Source organism: Hoplias malabaricus, chromosome 1 (genome assembly GCF_029633855.1).
Source record: "Hoplias malabaricus isolate fHopMal1 chromosome 1, fHopMal1.hap1, whole genome shotgun sequence".
Classification (NCBI taxonomy): domain Eukaryota; kingdom Metazoa; phylum Chordata; class Actinopteri; order Characiformes; family Erythrinidae; genus Hoplias; species Hoplias malabaricus.
In genome coordinates, this window is record NC_089800.1 from 6,168,124 (window position 1) to 6,187,333 (window position 19,210).

The 19,210-nt window shown below is 43.6% G+C and overlaps 1 protein-coding gene and 1 long non-coding RNA gene across 3 annotated transcripts; both read right to left on the reverse strand.

Moving 5' to 3' along the window:
- Positions 1–8,762: 8,762 nt before the first annotated feature.
- LOC136708771 (uncharacterized) lies at positions 8,763–11,552 on the reverse strand. Its single transcript, XR_010804381.1, has 3 exons — positions 11,418–11,552; positions 10,445–10,508; positions 8,763–9,761 (listed from the first exon to the last, which is right to left on the reverse strand). It is a non-coding gene; the product is annotated as an uncharacterized lncRNA (long non-coding RNA).
- Positions 11,553–16,545: 4,993 nt separating this feature from the next.
- bola1 (bolA family member 1) lies at positions 16,546–18,849 on the reverse strand. 2 transcript variants are annotated; one of them, XM_066683548.1, is made up of 2 exons: positions 18,768–18,824; positions 16,546–17,558 (listed from the first exon to the last, which is right to left on the reverse strand). In XM_066683548.1, exon 2 carries the CDS (start codon positions 17,538–17,540, stop codon positions 17,103–17,105), a length of 438 nt encoding a protein of 145 aa, XP_066539645.1. In that variant the 5' UTR covers positions 17,541–17,558; positions 18,768–18,824; the 3' UTR covers positions 16,546–17,102. The 2 variants fall into 2 exon arrangements, with proteins under 2 accessions (XP_066539645.1, XP_066539642.1); XM_066683545.1 differs by having other exon boundaries at positions 16,547–17,558; positions 18,763–18,849.
- Between the last annotated feature and the right edge of the window lie 361 nt (positions 18,850–19,210).

Here is a 19,210-nt window from a genome sequence, read left to right on the forward strand (position 1 = left end):
GAGTTGGTGTGTTCTCTCTGTGTCTGTGTGGGTTTCCTCCGGGTGCTCCGGTTTTCTCCCACGGTCCAAAAAAACACGTTGGTAGGTGGATTGGTGACTCAAAAAAAAAGTTTCCATAGGTGTGAATGTGTGTCGCCCTGTGAAGGACTGGTGCCCCCTCCAGGGTGTGTTCCCGCCTTGCGCCCAGTGATTCCGAGTGGGCTCCGGACCCACCATGATCCTGAACTGAATAAGGGTTACAGATGAATGAATGAATGAATAATACAAATGAACAGACTGTGTCAAAATGACAATATACTGTATTACAAATTACACACTTACATACATTTGAAGTCTAAGACATAGGACTTATACTACTAACTATTTAAATATATTTAAATGAAATAAAGGGTGGCCAAAATAACATAGTACCCTCAGTATATATTAGGTATAACTTAATATCATTTCAAATATGTATTAGTAGTGATTTAATACACATTAGTGGTTCCAATATAATGTAATTTACGTAAATTTTTCCCCACAAGGTAATTCTGTAAAATACTTTTCATTTACGAGTACACACTTGAATAGATTTCCTCAAGCAAGACTTTTACAAAAGGAGTGTTGTACAAAGTGTGCGTCTACCTTCTGAAAAGCCTCACTCAGCACATTTGAGTGAAACTTGCAGCCACTGAAGCAATTAAGCAAACACAGTTGACATCTGATTAGGACGACTGCAGCCGGCCCACTGGGTGTACCAGGACACCACCCCCTCCACCACCACCACCACCCTCACCCCCAGCCCCCATCTTAGACTGTGGCAGTTTTTCAGTGTGCATCCTTGTGTGTTATTTTGTTACGTTTCATCAAAGAACAAACACCAAGAACGGTAAAAACACCCAGAAACTGTTCTTGATCTTCTCCAAAGGACAAACACATTAGTTTATTTTACATATTAGTTTTATTATTAGTTTGTAAATTGCCAACGGGAACAACCTGACATTCCCATCATTCACTGCTGCGTCACAAAGTTGCTCTTGCAAAGTGGTTTCTCAAGAACAAAGTTCCAAAAACCATTCTTCATGTTCTTACGGTTCAGAAGCAGCCTTTCTTCAGCCATAACACACTTTACAACATCCAGGCAATGTTCTCACACTCGTAAAAATAAAGGTGCTACAAAGGTTTCTTTGATCAATGACACAGAAGAACTACAGTGTGTTCCATAAAGAACCATGTTTGGGTAAAGAACCTTAAAGTAGAGTGATAGATTTTTAAACCTTTAAAAGGTTCTTCACACTCACTTTGTAGAACCAAATGTGGTTCTTCTATGGCATTGCTCAAAGAACACTTTATAGCACTTTACTTTTTAGGAGTGTACAAATATAAGGCCCAGTCATGTACTGACCATTCTCTCTGCTCCACTGACCACACAGGTTCACTTTGTAGTTCACTCAAATCAATCTGTGGCTCTGCCCCTTCACTCTGTTCTTCAGTGCTCAGGACCCCCACAGAGCAGGTATGATTTTCATAATTCTCGGTATGAGTGGATCAGACACAGCAGTGCTGCTGAAGTCCACTCTCTGTCCACTCTGTGAGACACTCCTCCCTCATTGGCCCACCTTGTAGATGTAGAGTCAGAGACAGTAGCTCGTCTGTCGCTGCACAGTGTGTGTCGCTCGTCCTCTAGTCCTTCATCAGTGACACAGGACGCTGTCGGCTGGATGTTTTTGGTCGGTGGACTGTTCTCAGTCCAGACACTGAGCACTGCTGTGTCTGATCCACTTCTACTAGCACAACACACCACCACCACCACATCAGTGTCACTGCAGCGCTGAGAATAATCCACCACCCAAATCATACCTGCTCTGTGGGGGTCCTGAGATCTGTAACACTAACGTCCTTCCTAACCTGCATATTGTCTATTGTCACTGTCCAATTAAAAACATATTTACTCATTTTTGTAGATGTTTAGTTTAGCATCTGTTCTTCACACTCTGTGAATATTTCATGATCAATGGATCAATAGAAATGTTCTAAAATTCTAAAATTTTTAAATTGACTTCCATTGAAAGGTTTTTTCTTTCTCCTGTAGAGTTGCCATTTTGGGAGATACATGTTTGTAATTGGACAGCTACGATATTCGTAAATGTTGTACACACCCAGTTTGTGTAATTTCTTTAGAAAAGCCTGACACGAAATGGGACACTAATGGGAGCCTAAGGTAGGCCATGAACAATGGCAGGTGTGAGCTAAAGTGGTATAAAGCCCCCCAGCAGTGAGCTGTGGAGCAGTGGAACTGCATTCTCTGGAGCAGTTGTTCTCAAACTGTGAAGCATCAAGAGGTGGTACGCCAAATGACCTTGAAAAAAGTACTACTTATTTAAGGAATTTATTCATAACTGAAAAATCTAATGTTTTTATCTGTAAATTACATAAAGTCTCACAGTTTTTATAATTCGGCCCCAATGACATTCATTTGTGTTGTAGAAAAAAACAACATGCTACACATACACCGTAGTTGATTACGTCTGTAAGGGAACGGCGGGTGGGGGGCAGTGTTCCTCCACTATTTTTCCCAGGGAGGGAACGCAATCCCCCAGCTTTTTGAGAAACCCATGTGAAGAAAGTTGCTTACTGGACATAAGCAAAGGCTAGAGACAGACGTGAGCAATTTGGATGCTATTATAAAAATGGCAAAGCAGAAACGAGAAAAAACAGCCAAGAGAAATACTTCAAAGCCCAAAAAATCTAAATCCAGAGGCAAAAATAGAGAAAAACTAAGCGAGAATTCTGAAAACAAAAAGCTGAAGGAAAACACTCAGCTGAAGGAAACCGTGGCGGTTCTTCGCATCATTCCAGCCCTAAAGCAAGGTTAACACAGCACTGCCCCTCCTTCACCTACTGCTACAAGCGCCGAGAGCCGCCGTGACCCGCACCCAGCGCCACACTGTTTTCACCTGTGACCTGTTAAAGCACATAACTGATATTAAATTGATCTCTTCTCATTTTTTATTTCTTTCAATGCCCTTATTGACTATACATTTATATGTTCTAATAAAATAGGCCTAGCTCTTTGTATTCTCTCTATATTTTTTAGTAACTATTTTAGATAATTTGCGACCCGGATTTTAACACCATTGTTGTACATTGTTTAAAAGTGCATTTACACTATTTGTACCTGTAGTGACAACAACGTTCCTGCACTGTTTTTTTCTGAGTATAAACCTATGACTTCCCTGGATTTCAACAGAAATATCGGACAGCTGTGTGTCCAGAAATGTCTGGCCATGTAGTGTAATGGCATGACAAGCAATTCCAAGTGTACAGTAAGAAGGTCAGGCAGAGAGGAAGTGGTTAACAAGGCTGGATGATGCTGGTGATGGCACTTGGGGCAGAGAAGGTGACGGTGGGGTTAACACTTTTGGCTCAGTGGGGTCACAGAGTGGATCTCACAGAGCGGAGTGACGCTGGTCAGAGCGGAAAGGGCCGAGAGGCAGAGGAGCCCAGCGACGCACCAGCACTGGGGGAAATGTTTGGGGGGGGGGGATTTTACGGTTGACCTTCTCCTCACGCTCTTGTGGGTCTCTTCACCTCGTGTCGATTCTCTTGACCTACTTGGCTCCTGGAGCAAAGCACTTAAAGCAGAAAGATGTCGTCGTACTCACAGCGGTCTCATGTTACTCAGCGCCCCTTCACCACATTCATTCACATCAGCAAGCGTAATGTCCAGTGGGGACGAAGGGGTTAAAATCCCGCTAACGCGTCCTTCCTAACTCTGATAGGATCCATACTTATTCAAATCTGTTGCTGTTCTTTCAGGCTGTTAGTTCTCAGACCCCCAGGTCCCTCCAAAACTCAACCCAAAGTTTCGTTGGACCTTCTTTGGCAGTTCCAGTAAGTTTAAGATCACAATGCCCACTGCCAAGCATGGGCCAGAGAAGCAGTGGAGCTGTGTTCTCTGGAGATGAGCTGGAGTGGCTTTTGTGATCCAGAAACAATTATCCAACATCAGTGTGTAGTGATGTGATCTCATGCCATCAGATCCTCACAGAAATGTTCCAACATCTAGTGTAAATCCTAGAGACAAGGGGGACAAACTACCTGTTGATAGCTTGATTTTAAGAGACATGAAGAGGATGGGCCTGCGTGTGTCATACAGTGTGACATTTATAGTGTTTTCCAGGCGCTTATAATGAGGCTCAACCAATCAGATTAAAGAATGATTTTACTATAGTCACTGATATAAAGTTTCTACTGATTGAGGATGAAACGACTGTTTTTACTTTGTTATAAAATAACGAAAGCCTCAGAAACATGAGCAGAGTGAAAAGCACACACTGGCTAAGGTCCAATCCTCAGGATGCGTGACATTTTCTGGTCAGTCGAGCCCAAACAATGAGGACGAGAGCGCGGGGAGATGTTTGTGTGTGTATGTGTGTACGTGAGTGTGTGAGGAAGTGGTTGAGGTGGGGTGTGTATATATGTGTGTGTGTGTGTGTGTGTGTGTGAGAGAGAGCATGCGGGTGGAGTGTGAGAGTTCCTGACAAAGCTTGTTGGTGTGTTTAGTAAACAGTGGCGGTTTGACCCTGGCCAGGTCTGGACAGGAGCGTGAATGGAGAAGGGGCGGTAATCTGAGCGGCGACTGGAACAGAGAGGGGCACGGTTTCTGTAGAGAAAACAACGGACAGGAAGCTCCTCACTGGTCAGACACAAGAGGACACCATTAAACACCTGAGGACTGAAAACACAGGACACTGTCTACACCTTAGTACATGAGGAGGGGGGGGGGGAGGGGGGGGAGTGGAGAGCGTAAAAAAAAAGAGAGTGACGGGAGGAAGACATGGAGATAAAGGAAAAAAGAATCAGGAAACTGAGAAAATGGGGGAAAGAAGAAGGAGGGGGAAGAGAGAGAGTGAAGAGGAGTGAGACTGAGGAAACGGCAGTGTGCGAGAGAGAACGAGGAAGACACGCAGGGGCGGGGGCGGGATGGGGGGGTTAGAGAGAGTCAACAAAAGATAGAGAGAAATGGAGGAAGAGAAAAAATGGGAGTGGCCAAGAGAGTGAAGAGGAGAAAGAAAGATGTGTGGATGATGGTGAAAGAGATAAATAAACAATAAAGTGACAAAAAAAAAGAAAATAATATCCCGTCAAAACCTGAGCTGTTTCATGTAAACAAGAGTTTGAGTGGGGTCACTGCCTCAGTCTCGCCTCTGGACACTGTTATTGTCCAGCTCTCATTCAGCTTCAGAGAAGTGCTGAGGACTCCCCTCATTAAAAATTAAACAGAAGACGTGTATTACTGAACAAAACCATTTAACTTGTGTTTCAGCTGGTGAAGATGTTTCAGAATCTTCTGTGGAGGTGAAAGGTGGAAGTCTAGGGCAGTGTTGCATTGTACGGTCCACTCCTGATAGGTTTCTTCACCGGCCAGTCCACACTGATTTGTTCTATTTTCACCACTGCACACTCATTGTAAATCCATCTCCATTCATACTGCTTTTATCAGGAGGACGGGTTCCCCTCCCCTTTTCCTACCCTCCTCCAAAGGTTACATGCAGCTTCTATAATGCTGAGGCTCAAGTAGCAACAACAGAGGCTCTATTTTCCCTATTTACAGATCATTGGAGCATCACAACGATTTTGAAGCCGCTACGTTAAGGTAAAAATACTAGCTAGTGTTGCTTTAAACTGATAAATACAGTTATGTATCTTTACACAAATGCAGCCAAACAACCAAGGTGTCTCAATGCGGCCTCTGTGGTTTTGCAATGGGTCTGTGAGGTTAATGTAAGATGTAATGGTTGTTAGCCACCATTTAGCATTATGCTAACCCTGCTGGTTTGCAGCAAAAAACATGGACTTAATTCAGCCTTCAAGACAGCTACAACAATTTCAAACATCTTCAGTGCAGAAGAAAATCAGTCTGAGATTCGTTTACAGTGCAACACAGATTGAGTGTAGCTAAACATGCTAACAAGGGTCATCTAAAGTTCCATTACTTGTTAGCTACATTAGCCTTGTAGCAAACCAAAGAAGCACACGTCAGACACCGGATGATGCATTTGAACTTATAACAGACCAACAGCTTTTGAAGGAAACAACAGTAAATGATCATTTTTGCTCTAGCTCATGAGCCCTGTGCTAAATGCGGCCTGTTGTGGACTATCTGATCCAAATAGAGGAGCGGCACGCCCGAACATTAATTCCACTAAGAAGAGCTCAGTATAAAGGCGCAGTAAACCCTGGGATGACCTCTCCTCTCTCCTCCTCAAATGTTTTATTTGCCTCTTAATCACCGTATTAAGGCTTTCTTTCCTTTCGCTCTCCTTCTCTCAAAGGCCTCATTTCAAAGGCCTAATGAAAATAAACTGGAGGGCCCCCGACTCTTTATTTTGACAGAGCCCAGAGAGGCGCTGGGTTCAGAGCCAGGCAGAAAACAAGGGGGCAACAGGAACAAAAGCCAGAAGAGTCTGAGGTCAAACGGCCTGGTGTCCGCACCGTCTCCAGCGGACACAGCGTGGGAGGACCGCAGTGCTTGTGCAATCACGAATCCGTTTTTGTTCCCGTGTGCGTAGGACAGAATATATCAAACGGCCTGACAGGATAACAATAGGTCACGCCTTTGTCCTGGACAACGTGAGGCGCTTTGGAGCCTTTTCACAGAACATGCATATGGCCCACACAAAATTAAGCTCTGGTTTTGGGACCAGCTTTTTTTGGGCCTGACCTCTGACCCACGCCAACTGCACCCGTGTGGCCAAATGAATTTTGGCTGATTAGGAGACAGAGGTGAAGAAGCTGGTCCAGAGAGTTTAAATAGTCTCAGGAAACACTTTGTAAAAAAACATTTAAAAGCTGTAAAAGTTAATCTTTATTTATTTTGAGCCCACAGAGATTAAAGGAAACTTAGTGGTGCAGGTTGACATTTATAGGTGTCTGGGCATGGAGATAGACAAGTCTCTGTCCTCCCCTCTGCATGTTGACTCTGTCTACAGGAAGTCTGAGCAGAGATTAACTCACCTGAGGAAGCGCAGGAGCTTTATGGTGGAGAAGGTTATACTGGTCTCTGTTTATAAATCCCTTGTCAAATTGGTGCTGATTTGTAAAACAACATCCTGGTATAACCTTCTTCCTGCTAAAAGCAGGAATAGGGGAGAACGAGTTAATACCCAGGCAAGCGAAATAATCTGCACAAGGCACACTCCGCTTTCAGAGCTGTACAGACGGGCAGTCAAGAGAAAAGCTAATGCCGTAATACAGGATCCCACACGTCGCCTTCAATGCTCTTTCCAGTTACGTCCATTAGCTAAAACAAAAAGCTGTTTTCAAAAGGACATTTATCCCAGTTGCTACTAATCATTTTAGTAATTTACAATTTTTATTGATAGATTTTAGTATATTGTTGCTGTCCAAAGAAAAACACGTACAGTGGAACCTCTACCTACGAACTTCATCCGTTCCGTGACCCGGTTCATAAGTGGAAAAGTTCGTTTCTCGAGTCAATTTTCCTCATTTAAAATAATGGAAAAACAATTAATGTGTTCCAGCCCCCACCCCGAAAGTCACCCTTTTTGCACTGATATATGTTTACAACACTCTCAAATTAGTAAAATACATGTAGCGTTACTAAAAATAAAAGAGAAATACAGTGGTAACAGTAATAAAAAAGAAATAATAAAGTTTTAAGTGGTTACACATCGCTACCTTGAAGACGTGACGACTGGCTGGAGGAGTAACACAGGCACTGGCTGAATGACGGGAGGTGGGGGTGGGTGGAATAACGGAGAGTAGGCGGTGAATGTGGGGAGACGAAGCGTAGATACGGCTTAATTTAGCACGAATTTCGATGTCTGCTATTTACACTAATGCTAAATTGCTAAAGCTACAATTTGCTAATCTTAAAAGCTCACTCAAGTCTGGGCGCCGGGAGACTCGCCGATTGGGGTCAGTGGCCATTTCCAGACGATGGCTCGGGTTCGTTTCTAGAATCGTGGTTCGTTGGTGGAGGCAAAAAATATTCAAATGCCCGGTTCGTATCTTGGAAAGTTTGTTTGTAGAGGTTCCACTGTATCTCTAAAATAGTACATTTAAAGTAGAAGGAAACCTTCTTAACTTTCAGTGGAAGTTAATGGAAAAAGACTGTATTCCAGCTAATATTGGAGCGTTTCTACTGGTCGATTCTTCATGTAATTTTCACACAGTGTGAAGGACAGCTGCTGTGTTCAAACTAAAAATCCACAAAAATGGAGATCCATGTTTTTCAGTTACACTTTACAATTCACGGTGCTTAAGGCCTCAAAAAAATTTAATCCAAAAATGTATTGTAAACTCTTACCTGTATTCCTTTGGACAACAATATCTCACTCACATGTACGGCCTACTTTCTATTTGAGGACGTTTAAATGGTTTATTATTTTTTAATTAGGTGTAATGACAGTGATCTGTTGTGATTGTTGCAGCGTGTGAAAAATGTGTAGACAAATTTCCATCATGAAATGATAGCATTTTGTATCTTGAAACAAGCATTTCTTCTATCAATAGTTTGTTGGTCAGGTTTTGCTAAAGTAAGAGCTTCTCTTTTGGAACGTTCTGCACTAGATGTTAGAACCGTTACGGATTTGACGGCTTTCAGACACAAGCACTGTATCTGTGACAATGTCAGAAATATTCTGAAATTAAGTTGGATTTTAAAGAGTAAGATGAAGTCTTAAAATGGACCCTATATTTGTTAATGTACTTACAAGTACATTAGAGCTTTAATGAAAGAGCCCACAGACGCTCACCACAACAATTACAGATTCTCACACATCACTCGGCCCGGTCGGCTGTATCCCAAACAAGGTAATGTCCCGACATGTGACTCCCCCATCACCCACCTGTGCGGACTTTGCTCTAATCCTCTCTGATCCCCTCTCTGCTTTGAATACTTGGACTACTGAGTGTAACTAATTCTCCCACACAAGGATATTGTCTTCTCCCTTTCGCTTTTGTCTTCCTCTTCACAGCCTCTTATTCACCGGCTTCATTCGTTAGGCCGGACAGCCGGACCAAAGAGGGGGGCAAAATCCTACCAATCAAAGGGGCTTAATGAGCTGTTACCATCACCTTAAATCTAATTGTTGTCTTGGCTTCCGAAACGACAAAACAGATAAACAACCAGGCCAATGAATATCGCCCCCTCCTGTGAATCCACCGCGCGGCAACTCTTCGTTAGAGTCGGCACAAAATAATCATTGTTCATTAACAGTCCAACAAACTTTCACACATTTAACCTGAACACAACAGAGATGATCCAAATGACTTCTCTGAGAAAAAAAAAAGCCTGTGGGGAAGCCATTTGTGGCCCATTTCTGTCAATCGGAGCAGTGGCTGCTTTTGTGCTCAGCGCCGCAATCACGGTAATTGACGTTTATGATTGCAGCAAATGTTAAAGCCAAACGTGCACAAACAGCACGCGGGATGGAGGAAAGTCGCAAACGTCAGTCCCATGGAGACGGCCAGGCCCTGGAGGGGCTTTTTTCAGACGACCATTTGGTGCTCACCCTCTCACCCCATCTGTAACCTCTTGACCCCTGATCCTGGAAGGGTCAGTAGTGCTGGAGGAGTCCAGGACCAGCAGCAGGCCTGTAAATCAGAGCGCTCACGGGAACCCCGATCTGGGCAGGATCCCAGAAGGCTCTGTGGCACCGTCTCTCTCCCTGCTCTGACGCACAGCCGTACGGGTTCCCATCGAGATGCAGTCTGAGTCGGGACATCCCACCACGACCACGATCACGACCCTGCTGCCTCGCAGATCCATCACGGCCGAGCAGGAGTTCAGAGGTAAGTATGTAAGAAAGTAAATCTTATTTATATATATATATATATATATATATCTTATACACACACACACACACACACAATGTATCCTCACCTGCATTAGCTGAAAAAGGGACCGCAATTATTAGACCAGTTTTCCTTCATTAATAACAAAAGACAAGTTTTATATTTATTATGTTGCTTATCTTTTCAAAACGTAGTTAAGAAAACAGATCGACACACTTGGAGAAGAACACTAAAGGCCAGTTCAGTTTATAACGCTCTCTTGAATTCCTAGCCATAAATGTGCCCCCAGCTGTCACTACAGAGCTCTAAAAATATGCTACTCATTAGCTATGCTAGCTAGGTAGCTCATAACGTTAGCTAAATATAGCTAGCTAATGTTCAAAGTAAACAAAAGTCTATTGTTGTTAAGATTAATGTACTTAATTGTTGCCAACTAAACATATTATCCGTCCTAAAGTGAGTTAGCTAGCATATATGTACTTGTGTTTTAATATATATAAATAACTAACTCCATTCGAAGTTATAATCGTTCGTTCTGTTGTAGTTGTCTCTGTGGCAGTTGGAGCCATGTTACACTCCAGTTTGGAAACAGTGTGAGATTCTGGGGTAAAAATGAAAAACCCTGGGCTGTGTAACCCACCTGTGTGAACTCTGCTTCCTGCTCTGGCTTCTGTCGTCCAGATGGATGTTTCAGGCCTCAGCACCTGGACCCAAACACACAAATCAAGCTTTGAGGAGGGAGGCCATTTCTTAGCGTCCAGCGCTCTGTACTTTTACTTGCGGCGGGGTCACTCTCAGGCTTTCTCTTTAATGGAAACGGCTGTAAAATGGTCACTGCCTTGTTTTTCCAGTTGTGAGAGCAGTTGCTGGTGAGCACGACAGATCCACCTTCTTTACATTGATGAACCGAGACATGTTTACTGCACCTTTCACACTGTAGTGAAGGGGATCTTTACTGTGTTGTTCTCAGCAGACTGGGCTCTTTCAGTAGCTACAAACGTGTGGACACTGTGTAGGACTTGGGTTGGTTCATATCATAGTGAAATTATGGCAGTTTATGGAAATTCTGTGTGTTTTTGTGGCTGTTTTCATTAATTGAATTAAATATCTTTAAATATATGGAAGAAAAAGTATAAAATATACCTTAACTTTTCTATAGGCCACATTTTATGTTAATGTTAATGTACCTTTAAAAATGGGTGAAACTCCCCTTTAACTGAAGATTTTCTGATATAAATTTTAAACAAATATACAAACCAATGTAATGTTTTAGACTGCTTTCATTAATCCTTCTTTGTTTAGGATGTGCATTTCTTTTAATTTCTTTTAAATCCTAAAAAAATTGATGTAATTCACTGTAAATAAAGTTGAGCACAGCTCAGCAAATGGTCTTTTGCTTAGTGACTGGAAAATTTGTAGCAACATAATCTTTTGTTTCATCACAGAAAAAAACACAGCGTCAGATAAAGGCCAATATAGGTTTATATCTAAATAAAGGCCGTATGAAAATACTAAGCTGCTTCCTGACTTTACTTTACGCTACAAGTGTAACACTGTTCATAAAGCATTCATTCATGTATATGATCTCTCTCTGAACAGGATTCAGCTTTTACCACACAACAACTCCACACAGGACCCACTCCAACAGGGAACTGCTTTCACGCTGAAACTCTGCTTCATGGCTCTGGAGAATGAAAAGAAAAACAAAGCTCACTCTGTGCTGCTTTTATATGTAACTTCATAAATTCCTTAATGCTCAAGCAGGGCCTGTTTAGTTCTGTACTACAGCTGTTTTATCAGCGGCAAAGCTTCACTTAAAGCTCTCCTCACTGACTACTATCAACGCGTTAAATTAATAGATGTTGCCCCCTGGTGGACAAATGACCATTACGTGCACTCAATGTCTTTTGATGCACTCAATTTACTCCGTTCCCTTGCAGTTTCATAGATTAGGTCCCAGATATTTACACTTGATTTCTGGACTTATAACTAAATTCAGTTACTAAAAGAATTCTGGTGATGCAAAGAAGTGTCCTACGTATAGATATAAGAGTTAAACTTCATATAATAATATTCAATATTTAGAATAATTGTTATGTTAGAACATATTATTACAAATGTAGCTGCATAGACAGAGTGGTATTTATATCTTTGTCATTTTTAACATTTAACTTACACTGCAAATGATTGCTTTCTGATTTTTCCATTAATTTTTAATATAATGTGAATTCTAAAATTAAAATTTTATGTTAGGGCGGCACGGTGGCGCATCAGGTAGCGTCGCAGTCACAGCTCCAGGGACCTGGAGGTTGTGGGTTCGATTCCTGCTCCGGGTGACTGTCTGTGAGGAGTGTGGTGTGTTCTCCCTGTGTCTGTGTGGGTTTCCTCCGGGTGACTGTCTGTGAGGAGTGTGGTGTGTTCTCCCTGTGTCTGCGTGGGTTTCCTCCGGGTGACTGTCTGTGAGGAGTGTGGTGTGTTCTCCCTGTGTCTGCGTGGGTTTCCTCCGGGTGACTGTCTGTGAGGAGTGTGGTGTGTTCTCCCTGTGTCTGCGTGGGTTTCCTCCGGGTGACTGTCTGTGAGGAGTGTGGTGTGTTCTCCCTGTGTCTGCGTGGGTTTCCTCCGGGTGACTGTCTGTGAGGAGTGTGGTGTGTTCTCCCAGTGTCTGTGTGGGTTTCCACCGGGTGACTGTCTGTGAGAACTGTGGTGTGTTCTCCCTGTGTCTGCGTGGGTTTCCTCCGGGTGACTGTCTGTGAGGAGTGTGGTGTGTTCTCCCTGTGTCTGCGTGGGTTTCCTCCAGGTGCTCCTGTTTCCTTCCATGGTCCAAATGACGCACATTGGTAGTGCTCAAAAGTGTCCGTAGGTGTGAATGTGTGCGTTTTGCCCTGTGAAGGACTGGCGTCCCCTCCAGGGCGTATTCCTGCCTTGAGCCCAATGATTCCGGATAGGCTCCATACCCACCACGACCCTGAACTGAAAAAGCGGTTACAGATAATGAATGAATTTTATGTTAAATGAATGATGAATATATTTGGCTTAAACATATTGGGGGGGACAGAATGTTTTATTAATTTCCCCATAAAGTTAAACATGTTTTTTGACATTATTATTGTTATTGTCCAGCAACAATATGTAACAAAAAGAAATCTATTTATATAATTTTAAATACAGGAACATAAGTTAATAAGGGATGTGTAAAGTTTTTAAACAGAAACATCCTCAAACAGAACAAGATCTCATTCTAAATCGTTCTGGATCATTTCTGTCGTATAGAAATTCTGACACAGTGTAAAGGGCAGCGGGTGTTTTCCTCTTGTCAGAGACAGAGATGGGTTTTGTTCAGACAGCATTGATTTGCACGGATGCTTTTCCAACCTATTGACTTGTTGGTGCTCAAGGTTAAAGGGATCAAAACAGCGTGAGGGCGTGAATAACAAGGATTTTAACCACTGAATGATATCCTTTTTGTTATAAAACTAAACTACAATTTAAACACACTGATGTAGACTGTGACTCGTGTGATTACAAAAAATATCTTCTAACGTGAAACAGACCCTAAAATGGAGGGATGTGTGATGAAATTATGAGAGAAATCCCAACGTTACGCAGATGCTGATTAGAGCTCAGCTGTGCCATCTGCACCGAGTGCTCAAATTCTCCAGATTGCAATGGAGAAATTGCATTAGGTTTCATGGCCCTGGAAGATGTGAGTTGAGAGCTCTATAGGGCAGAGTAATGTGTGCTGTCAGCCATGAGCTGAGCCAGCGACACTGAATTAATCAAACTAAAAGCTACAGACAGCTGTCGGAGACTCTCAGGGGGATCCTGCAGCACCTGGGATTCACTCAAATACTGTTACCACTGTTCAGGGATCCCTCATTACCAGCCTGAAAACAGCCATACTCTCAGATAAGTGCTCCTTTAACAGACAGTAGATGGGTCCACACTTCCACTGAACAAAACTAATACACACAATTTTTTTGTTTGGTAATACATTTATAAACCTTGATCAGCAAAAACTTGAGGTCTACTCTTCAGAAATATTCATTCATTCATTATCTGTAACCCTTATCCAGTTCAGGGTCGCGGTGGGTCCAGAGCCTACCTGGAATTATTGGGCGCAAGACGGGAACACACCCTGGAGGGGGCGCCATTCCTTCACAGGGCAACACACACACACACTCATACATTCACTCACACACATGAACACTTTTGAGTCGCCAATCCACCTACCAACGTGTGTTTATTGACTGTGAGAGGAAACCGGAGCACCCGGAGGAAACCCACGCAGACACAGGGAAAACACACCAAACTCCTCACGGACAGTCACCCGGAGGAAACCCACACAGACACAGAGAGAACACACCACACTCCTCACAGACAGTCACCCGGAGGAAACCCACACAGACACAGAGAGAACACACCACACTCCTCACAGACAGTCACCCAGAGGAAACCCACGCAGACACAGGGAGAACACACCACACTCCTCACAGACAGTCACCCGGAGGAAACCCACGCAGACACAGGGAGAACACACCACACTCCTCACAGACAGTCACCCGGAGGAAACCCACGCAGACACAGGGAGAACACACCACACTCCTCACAGACAGTCACCTGGAGGTAACCCACGCAGACACAGAGAGAACACACCACCTCCAGGTCCCTGGAGCTGTGTGACTGCGACACTACCTGCTGCGCCTTTTCAGAAATATGAATCTCTTTATTCCAAATATTCTCCCGTAATTAGTCACTAATTCCACCCAATGGCAATCACACACTATTCCACCAACCTGGGAGGGCTCTCTTTTTCAGTCAAAAGATGCTGGCCATCAGTGGTACCTGTAATGGCCCTTTTCCACTGCATGGAACCTACACGACTTTACTGGACTCTGCACGGCTCTTTAGTTTTCCACTGGCCAAATCTGGAACCTGGTCTCTGGAACCGTGTGTGTTTTCAGTCCCAGTACACTCCAGGTTCCAACCGTGCCGAGTAGGTACTAAATAGTTAAGTGTAAACCCTGCAGAGCGCTGATTGGCCAGAGCCATGTCAATCACCAGGAAATGCAGAGCTCATTCAAATCCAGCTGCTTGTTAAATCTCTTAAATTACAGCAGCTTTCACATTTATTTTTATCGGACTCACAACGGCAGCTCATAACTTCACCTCGAGGTGTTTTGAAGAGGTTTATATGCTCCTGGGTCCGATGGCCGATGAAAATTTCCAGTGAAAGCCGAATGTGCAACAAGTAAAACTGATCAGTAAGAACTGAGCACAGAGCCGTGTTCAGCCCAAAGAACAAAAACAACACAAACACATGATGAGTAAACAGCGCATAACTGGTCCATTTCGTGGGGGAGCCCTGCCAATGGAAAAGCGACATGGTTTAAGCGAGCCGAGCCGTGTAGAGTCGAGTCGATTAGAGCCGGACGGTGGAAAAGTGACATAAGATGGAAGGAGTGTGGAGCCATTGTACTCACCCAGAAAGAGCCAGATCAATGTTTCTCTCCCAGAACCAGTGATCTCCTGAAGATAGGGCCATATTTTAGACAACTGCACCATCCAAGAGACCCAGAGTTCATTCGTTTTATGATTTATTAATAAGCAACTCACTTCTGGTCAAATGACATACTTGGGGATTTTCACAGTTAAAGCCACACCAGGTCGTGTTTTTACCTTAAAATGACAGCTTTAAAATCACTGTGATGCTTCACTGAGCTGTAACAAGGAGAACAGAGTCTCTGTGGCTGCTACTCTGGGCTCAGCACTGCAGAAACTGCACTATGTAACTTTGGAGTAGGGTAGGAAACTGACAATCTTTCCTCTTTCTTTCTGGACAGTGCTGTCTGTGAGGAGTTTGGTGTGTTCTCCCTGTGTCTGCGTGGGTTTACTCCGGGTGACTGTCTGTGAGGAGTGTGGTGTGTTCTCTCTGTGTCTGCGTGGGTTTCCTCCGGGTGACTGTCTGTGAGGAGTGTGGTGTGTTCTCCCTGTGTCTGCGTGGGTTTCCTACGGGTGACTGTCTGTGAGGAGTGTGGTGTGTTCTCCCTGTGTCTGCGTGGGTTTCCTCCGGGTGACTGTCTGTGAGGAGTGTGGTGTGTTCTCCCTGTGTCTGCGTGGGTTTCCTCCGGGTGACTGTCTGTGAGGAGTGTGGTGTGTTCTCCCTGTGTCTGCGTGGGTTTCCTCCGGGTGACTGTCTGTGAGGAGTGTGGTGTGTTCTCCCCGTGTCTGCGTGGGTTTCCTCCGGTTTCCTCCCACAGTCCAAAAACACTCGTTGGTAGGTGGATTGGCGACTCAAAAGTGTCCGTAGGTGTGAATGTGTGTGTTGCCCTGTGAAGGACTGGCGCCCCCTCCAGGGTGTATTCCCGCCTTGCGCCCAATGATTCCAGTTAGGTTCTGGACCCGCCATGACCCTGAACTGGATAAGCGCTTACAGATAATGAATGAATGAATGAATGAACTGTTTGGGGGGGGGGGGGGGCACACAGGGGACAGGAGCAAAAACACCAAATCTGTTGATTTTAGTTTTTAAAACTATTTATTATCATCTAATTATTTCTCAATGTGTGTCTGTGTTGCCCTGTGAAGGACTGGCACCCCCTCCAGGGTGTATTCTCACCTTGCGCCCAATGATTCCAGGTAGGCTCTGGACCCACCGCGACCCTGAACTGGATAAGGGTTACAGATAATGGATGAAGAAATAAACAGAGAAATATTTATGAGTTTACCCTGACAGAAACAAAATAAAAAATACGTATATGTATCTTGCTATATGTAATTATTTATTTTATATTCCAATACATTAAATCACACAAAATAACAATCTCATTGAAAAGATCCCTGGACCAAATATGAGCAGCAGTTCTCAAACATGGCATTTCCCATAATTGAGCATCACACTGAACACTCTCTGTCCCCTGAAAGATGATCTTAACACAGAGATATCTTTGGGAAAGTGGGCTCTTGTTTTATGCCCTCACAGGCCCAACTTGCTCCCTTCTTTATCCCCCTTCTAAGCTTTTCTTATGAGAACCTCGTCCATTTTACTCTCATTGTTTGGCTTGTCATTGTGCTTTTTCACTTTCCTGACTTTAATAACACCATCTTCCATTTTTAAACATGTACTTTTGCCTTTTTTTGGAACGGCTAAAGCAGATTTAATCAATACAAGAAAATTAAGTGGAGATATAGCTTCCGAAATATTTGGGAGGCCCCTTCTGCGCTTTGAGAACCGCGGTTATAGTGGGCTGTGTGTTGAGAACAGTCTAGTCCCCCAGTCTTTAGAGGAAACGTAGCTGGAATCAGTTCGACTTCAGTTTCTCTGCCACGGTGTTGTCATGTTTGGAGCCTCCGAGGCAGGGTGGGCTCTTTGCCAGAGTTGGGTCATTACTCCACTGCTGGGGTGTTTTGGCCTGAATGGCGAGGGCATGGACGCTGGAACTCAGTTCCTCGCGCAGAGCTTCGTTGACCAGACGGTGGCGCTGTAGGAGAGAGATGCCCTCAAACTTAGGACTGACCACCAGGACCTTGAAGTGTGACTCTGAGCCAGGAGGGACGGCGTGCATGTGGCTCTCGTTCAGGACCTCCAGATGCTCTGGCTCCAGAGCCTGTGTCAGTTTTGTCCGGATGGATGTCTCCACTGGACGGTTAGCGCCGGGATCCATGCTCGGCCGGAAACGAGAAAAACGTCTAAATAAGGCAAGTGTGAGAGAGGAGGAGGATTTGAAGCTGGACAGCATCAGGAGGTAAAGGAAGACCTGGGAGGATGAAGACAAGTTCTCTATGAAGGCTTTTGATGTCAGAGAAAACTGAGACAACAGACAAGTTCTTGAAATAATGACACATTACCTCAAAGAATTCATTATTTATTTATTTTTTCATATATTGGTTAATGGCGGGGCGGCACGGTGGTGCAGCAGGTAGTGTTGCAGTCACACAGCTCCAGGGGCCTGGAGGTTGTGGGTTCGATTCCCGCTCCGGGTGAGTGTCTGTGAGGAGTTGTTCTCCCCGTGTCCGCGTGGGTTTCCTCCGGGTGACTGTCTGTGAGGAGTTGGTGTGTTCTCCCCGTGTCCGCGTGGGTTTCCTCCGGGTGACTGTCTGTGAGGAGTTGGTGTGTTCTCCCCGTGTCCGCGTGGGTTTCCTCCGGGTGCTCCGGTTTCCTCCCACAGTCCAAAAACACACGTTGCAGGTGGATTGGCGACTCAAAAGTGTCCGTAGGTGTGAGTGAATGTGTGTGTGTCTGTGTTGCCCTGTGAAGGACTGGTGCCCCCTCCAGGGTGTATTCCCGCCTTGCGCCCAATGATTCCAGGTAGGCTCTGGACCCACCGCGACCCTGAATTGGATAAGGGCTTACAGATAATGGATGGATGGTTAATGGCTACATATTGACTATAATGAAATAGCACAGATATTAGCTTTGTCTAGTGTCTTTTCCAGTATTTTTCAATCAATTATTTTCTCTAAATAAAAAAAATAATCTGTCATTAAATTTCAACAAATTAAATTATTTATAATTTTTTAAAACTATTTCCAGAATCTATGCCGAATTCTAATTGTTTACTTCATTTATATACTGAGTGAATATTGAGTACATAATTAATAACAATGAGATATTAAGTTGAATATTATAGTGAATATATCACAATTCAAAATATAAGAAAATATTTTGAGTAAAATATACAGAGAGAGAGAGAAAAAGAATTGAAGCCTTAAGTGAAAGCTCCACTATGGATTTATTTCCAGGGAAAAACAGAATAAATACATAAAACTATAGATGCTCTGTTTGGTCGCGGCTATGAGTGTTTCCTCAGCGAATTTTCTACCGAACTGACAAAAAAAACAGCGTTCTTTTTTTTAACTGCGAAATACTGTCGAGATAAATCACATTTTTAATTCCTTAAGTCCTCTGTAAAGTCCATTTAATGGCAGTTCTGATTTCTGTGTTGTTTGTGTTTATCTCACCTTACTTTCAGCCTGTGTTCTCCTGCTCGGGCTCTTCTTCTTCTTCGTAGTAATTTCTCTGGGTAAATGTCAAACCGCCACCTAACGGCGACCAAAGGGATTACAACTTAGGTTTTCCTCAGGGTCAACCGTTTTTACTGAGAGAGAAATTTCACTTTCAGCGTAAATTACTATTAGTAAAAGCTAGTTCAATAAATTTACGCAGAAAATAATATTCGTATATTACATTTACAATCTCAGACGCCATTTACTCCATGAATTACAGCCTAAACAAAGACTAAATCGCTTTAAACACAACAATAATTTTTCCTATAAGTATTAACAGCCAATCGGTATTTTCATAACTGTCACAAAGAAATTAAGTTTATAAAACTCAATATAAAAACCAACGTATCTCAATACTTGTTTAAGTCTCTGCATATGTCTGTTGGTGCTATAACTAATGACT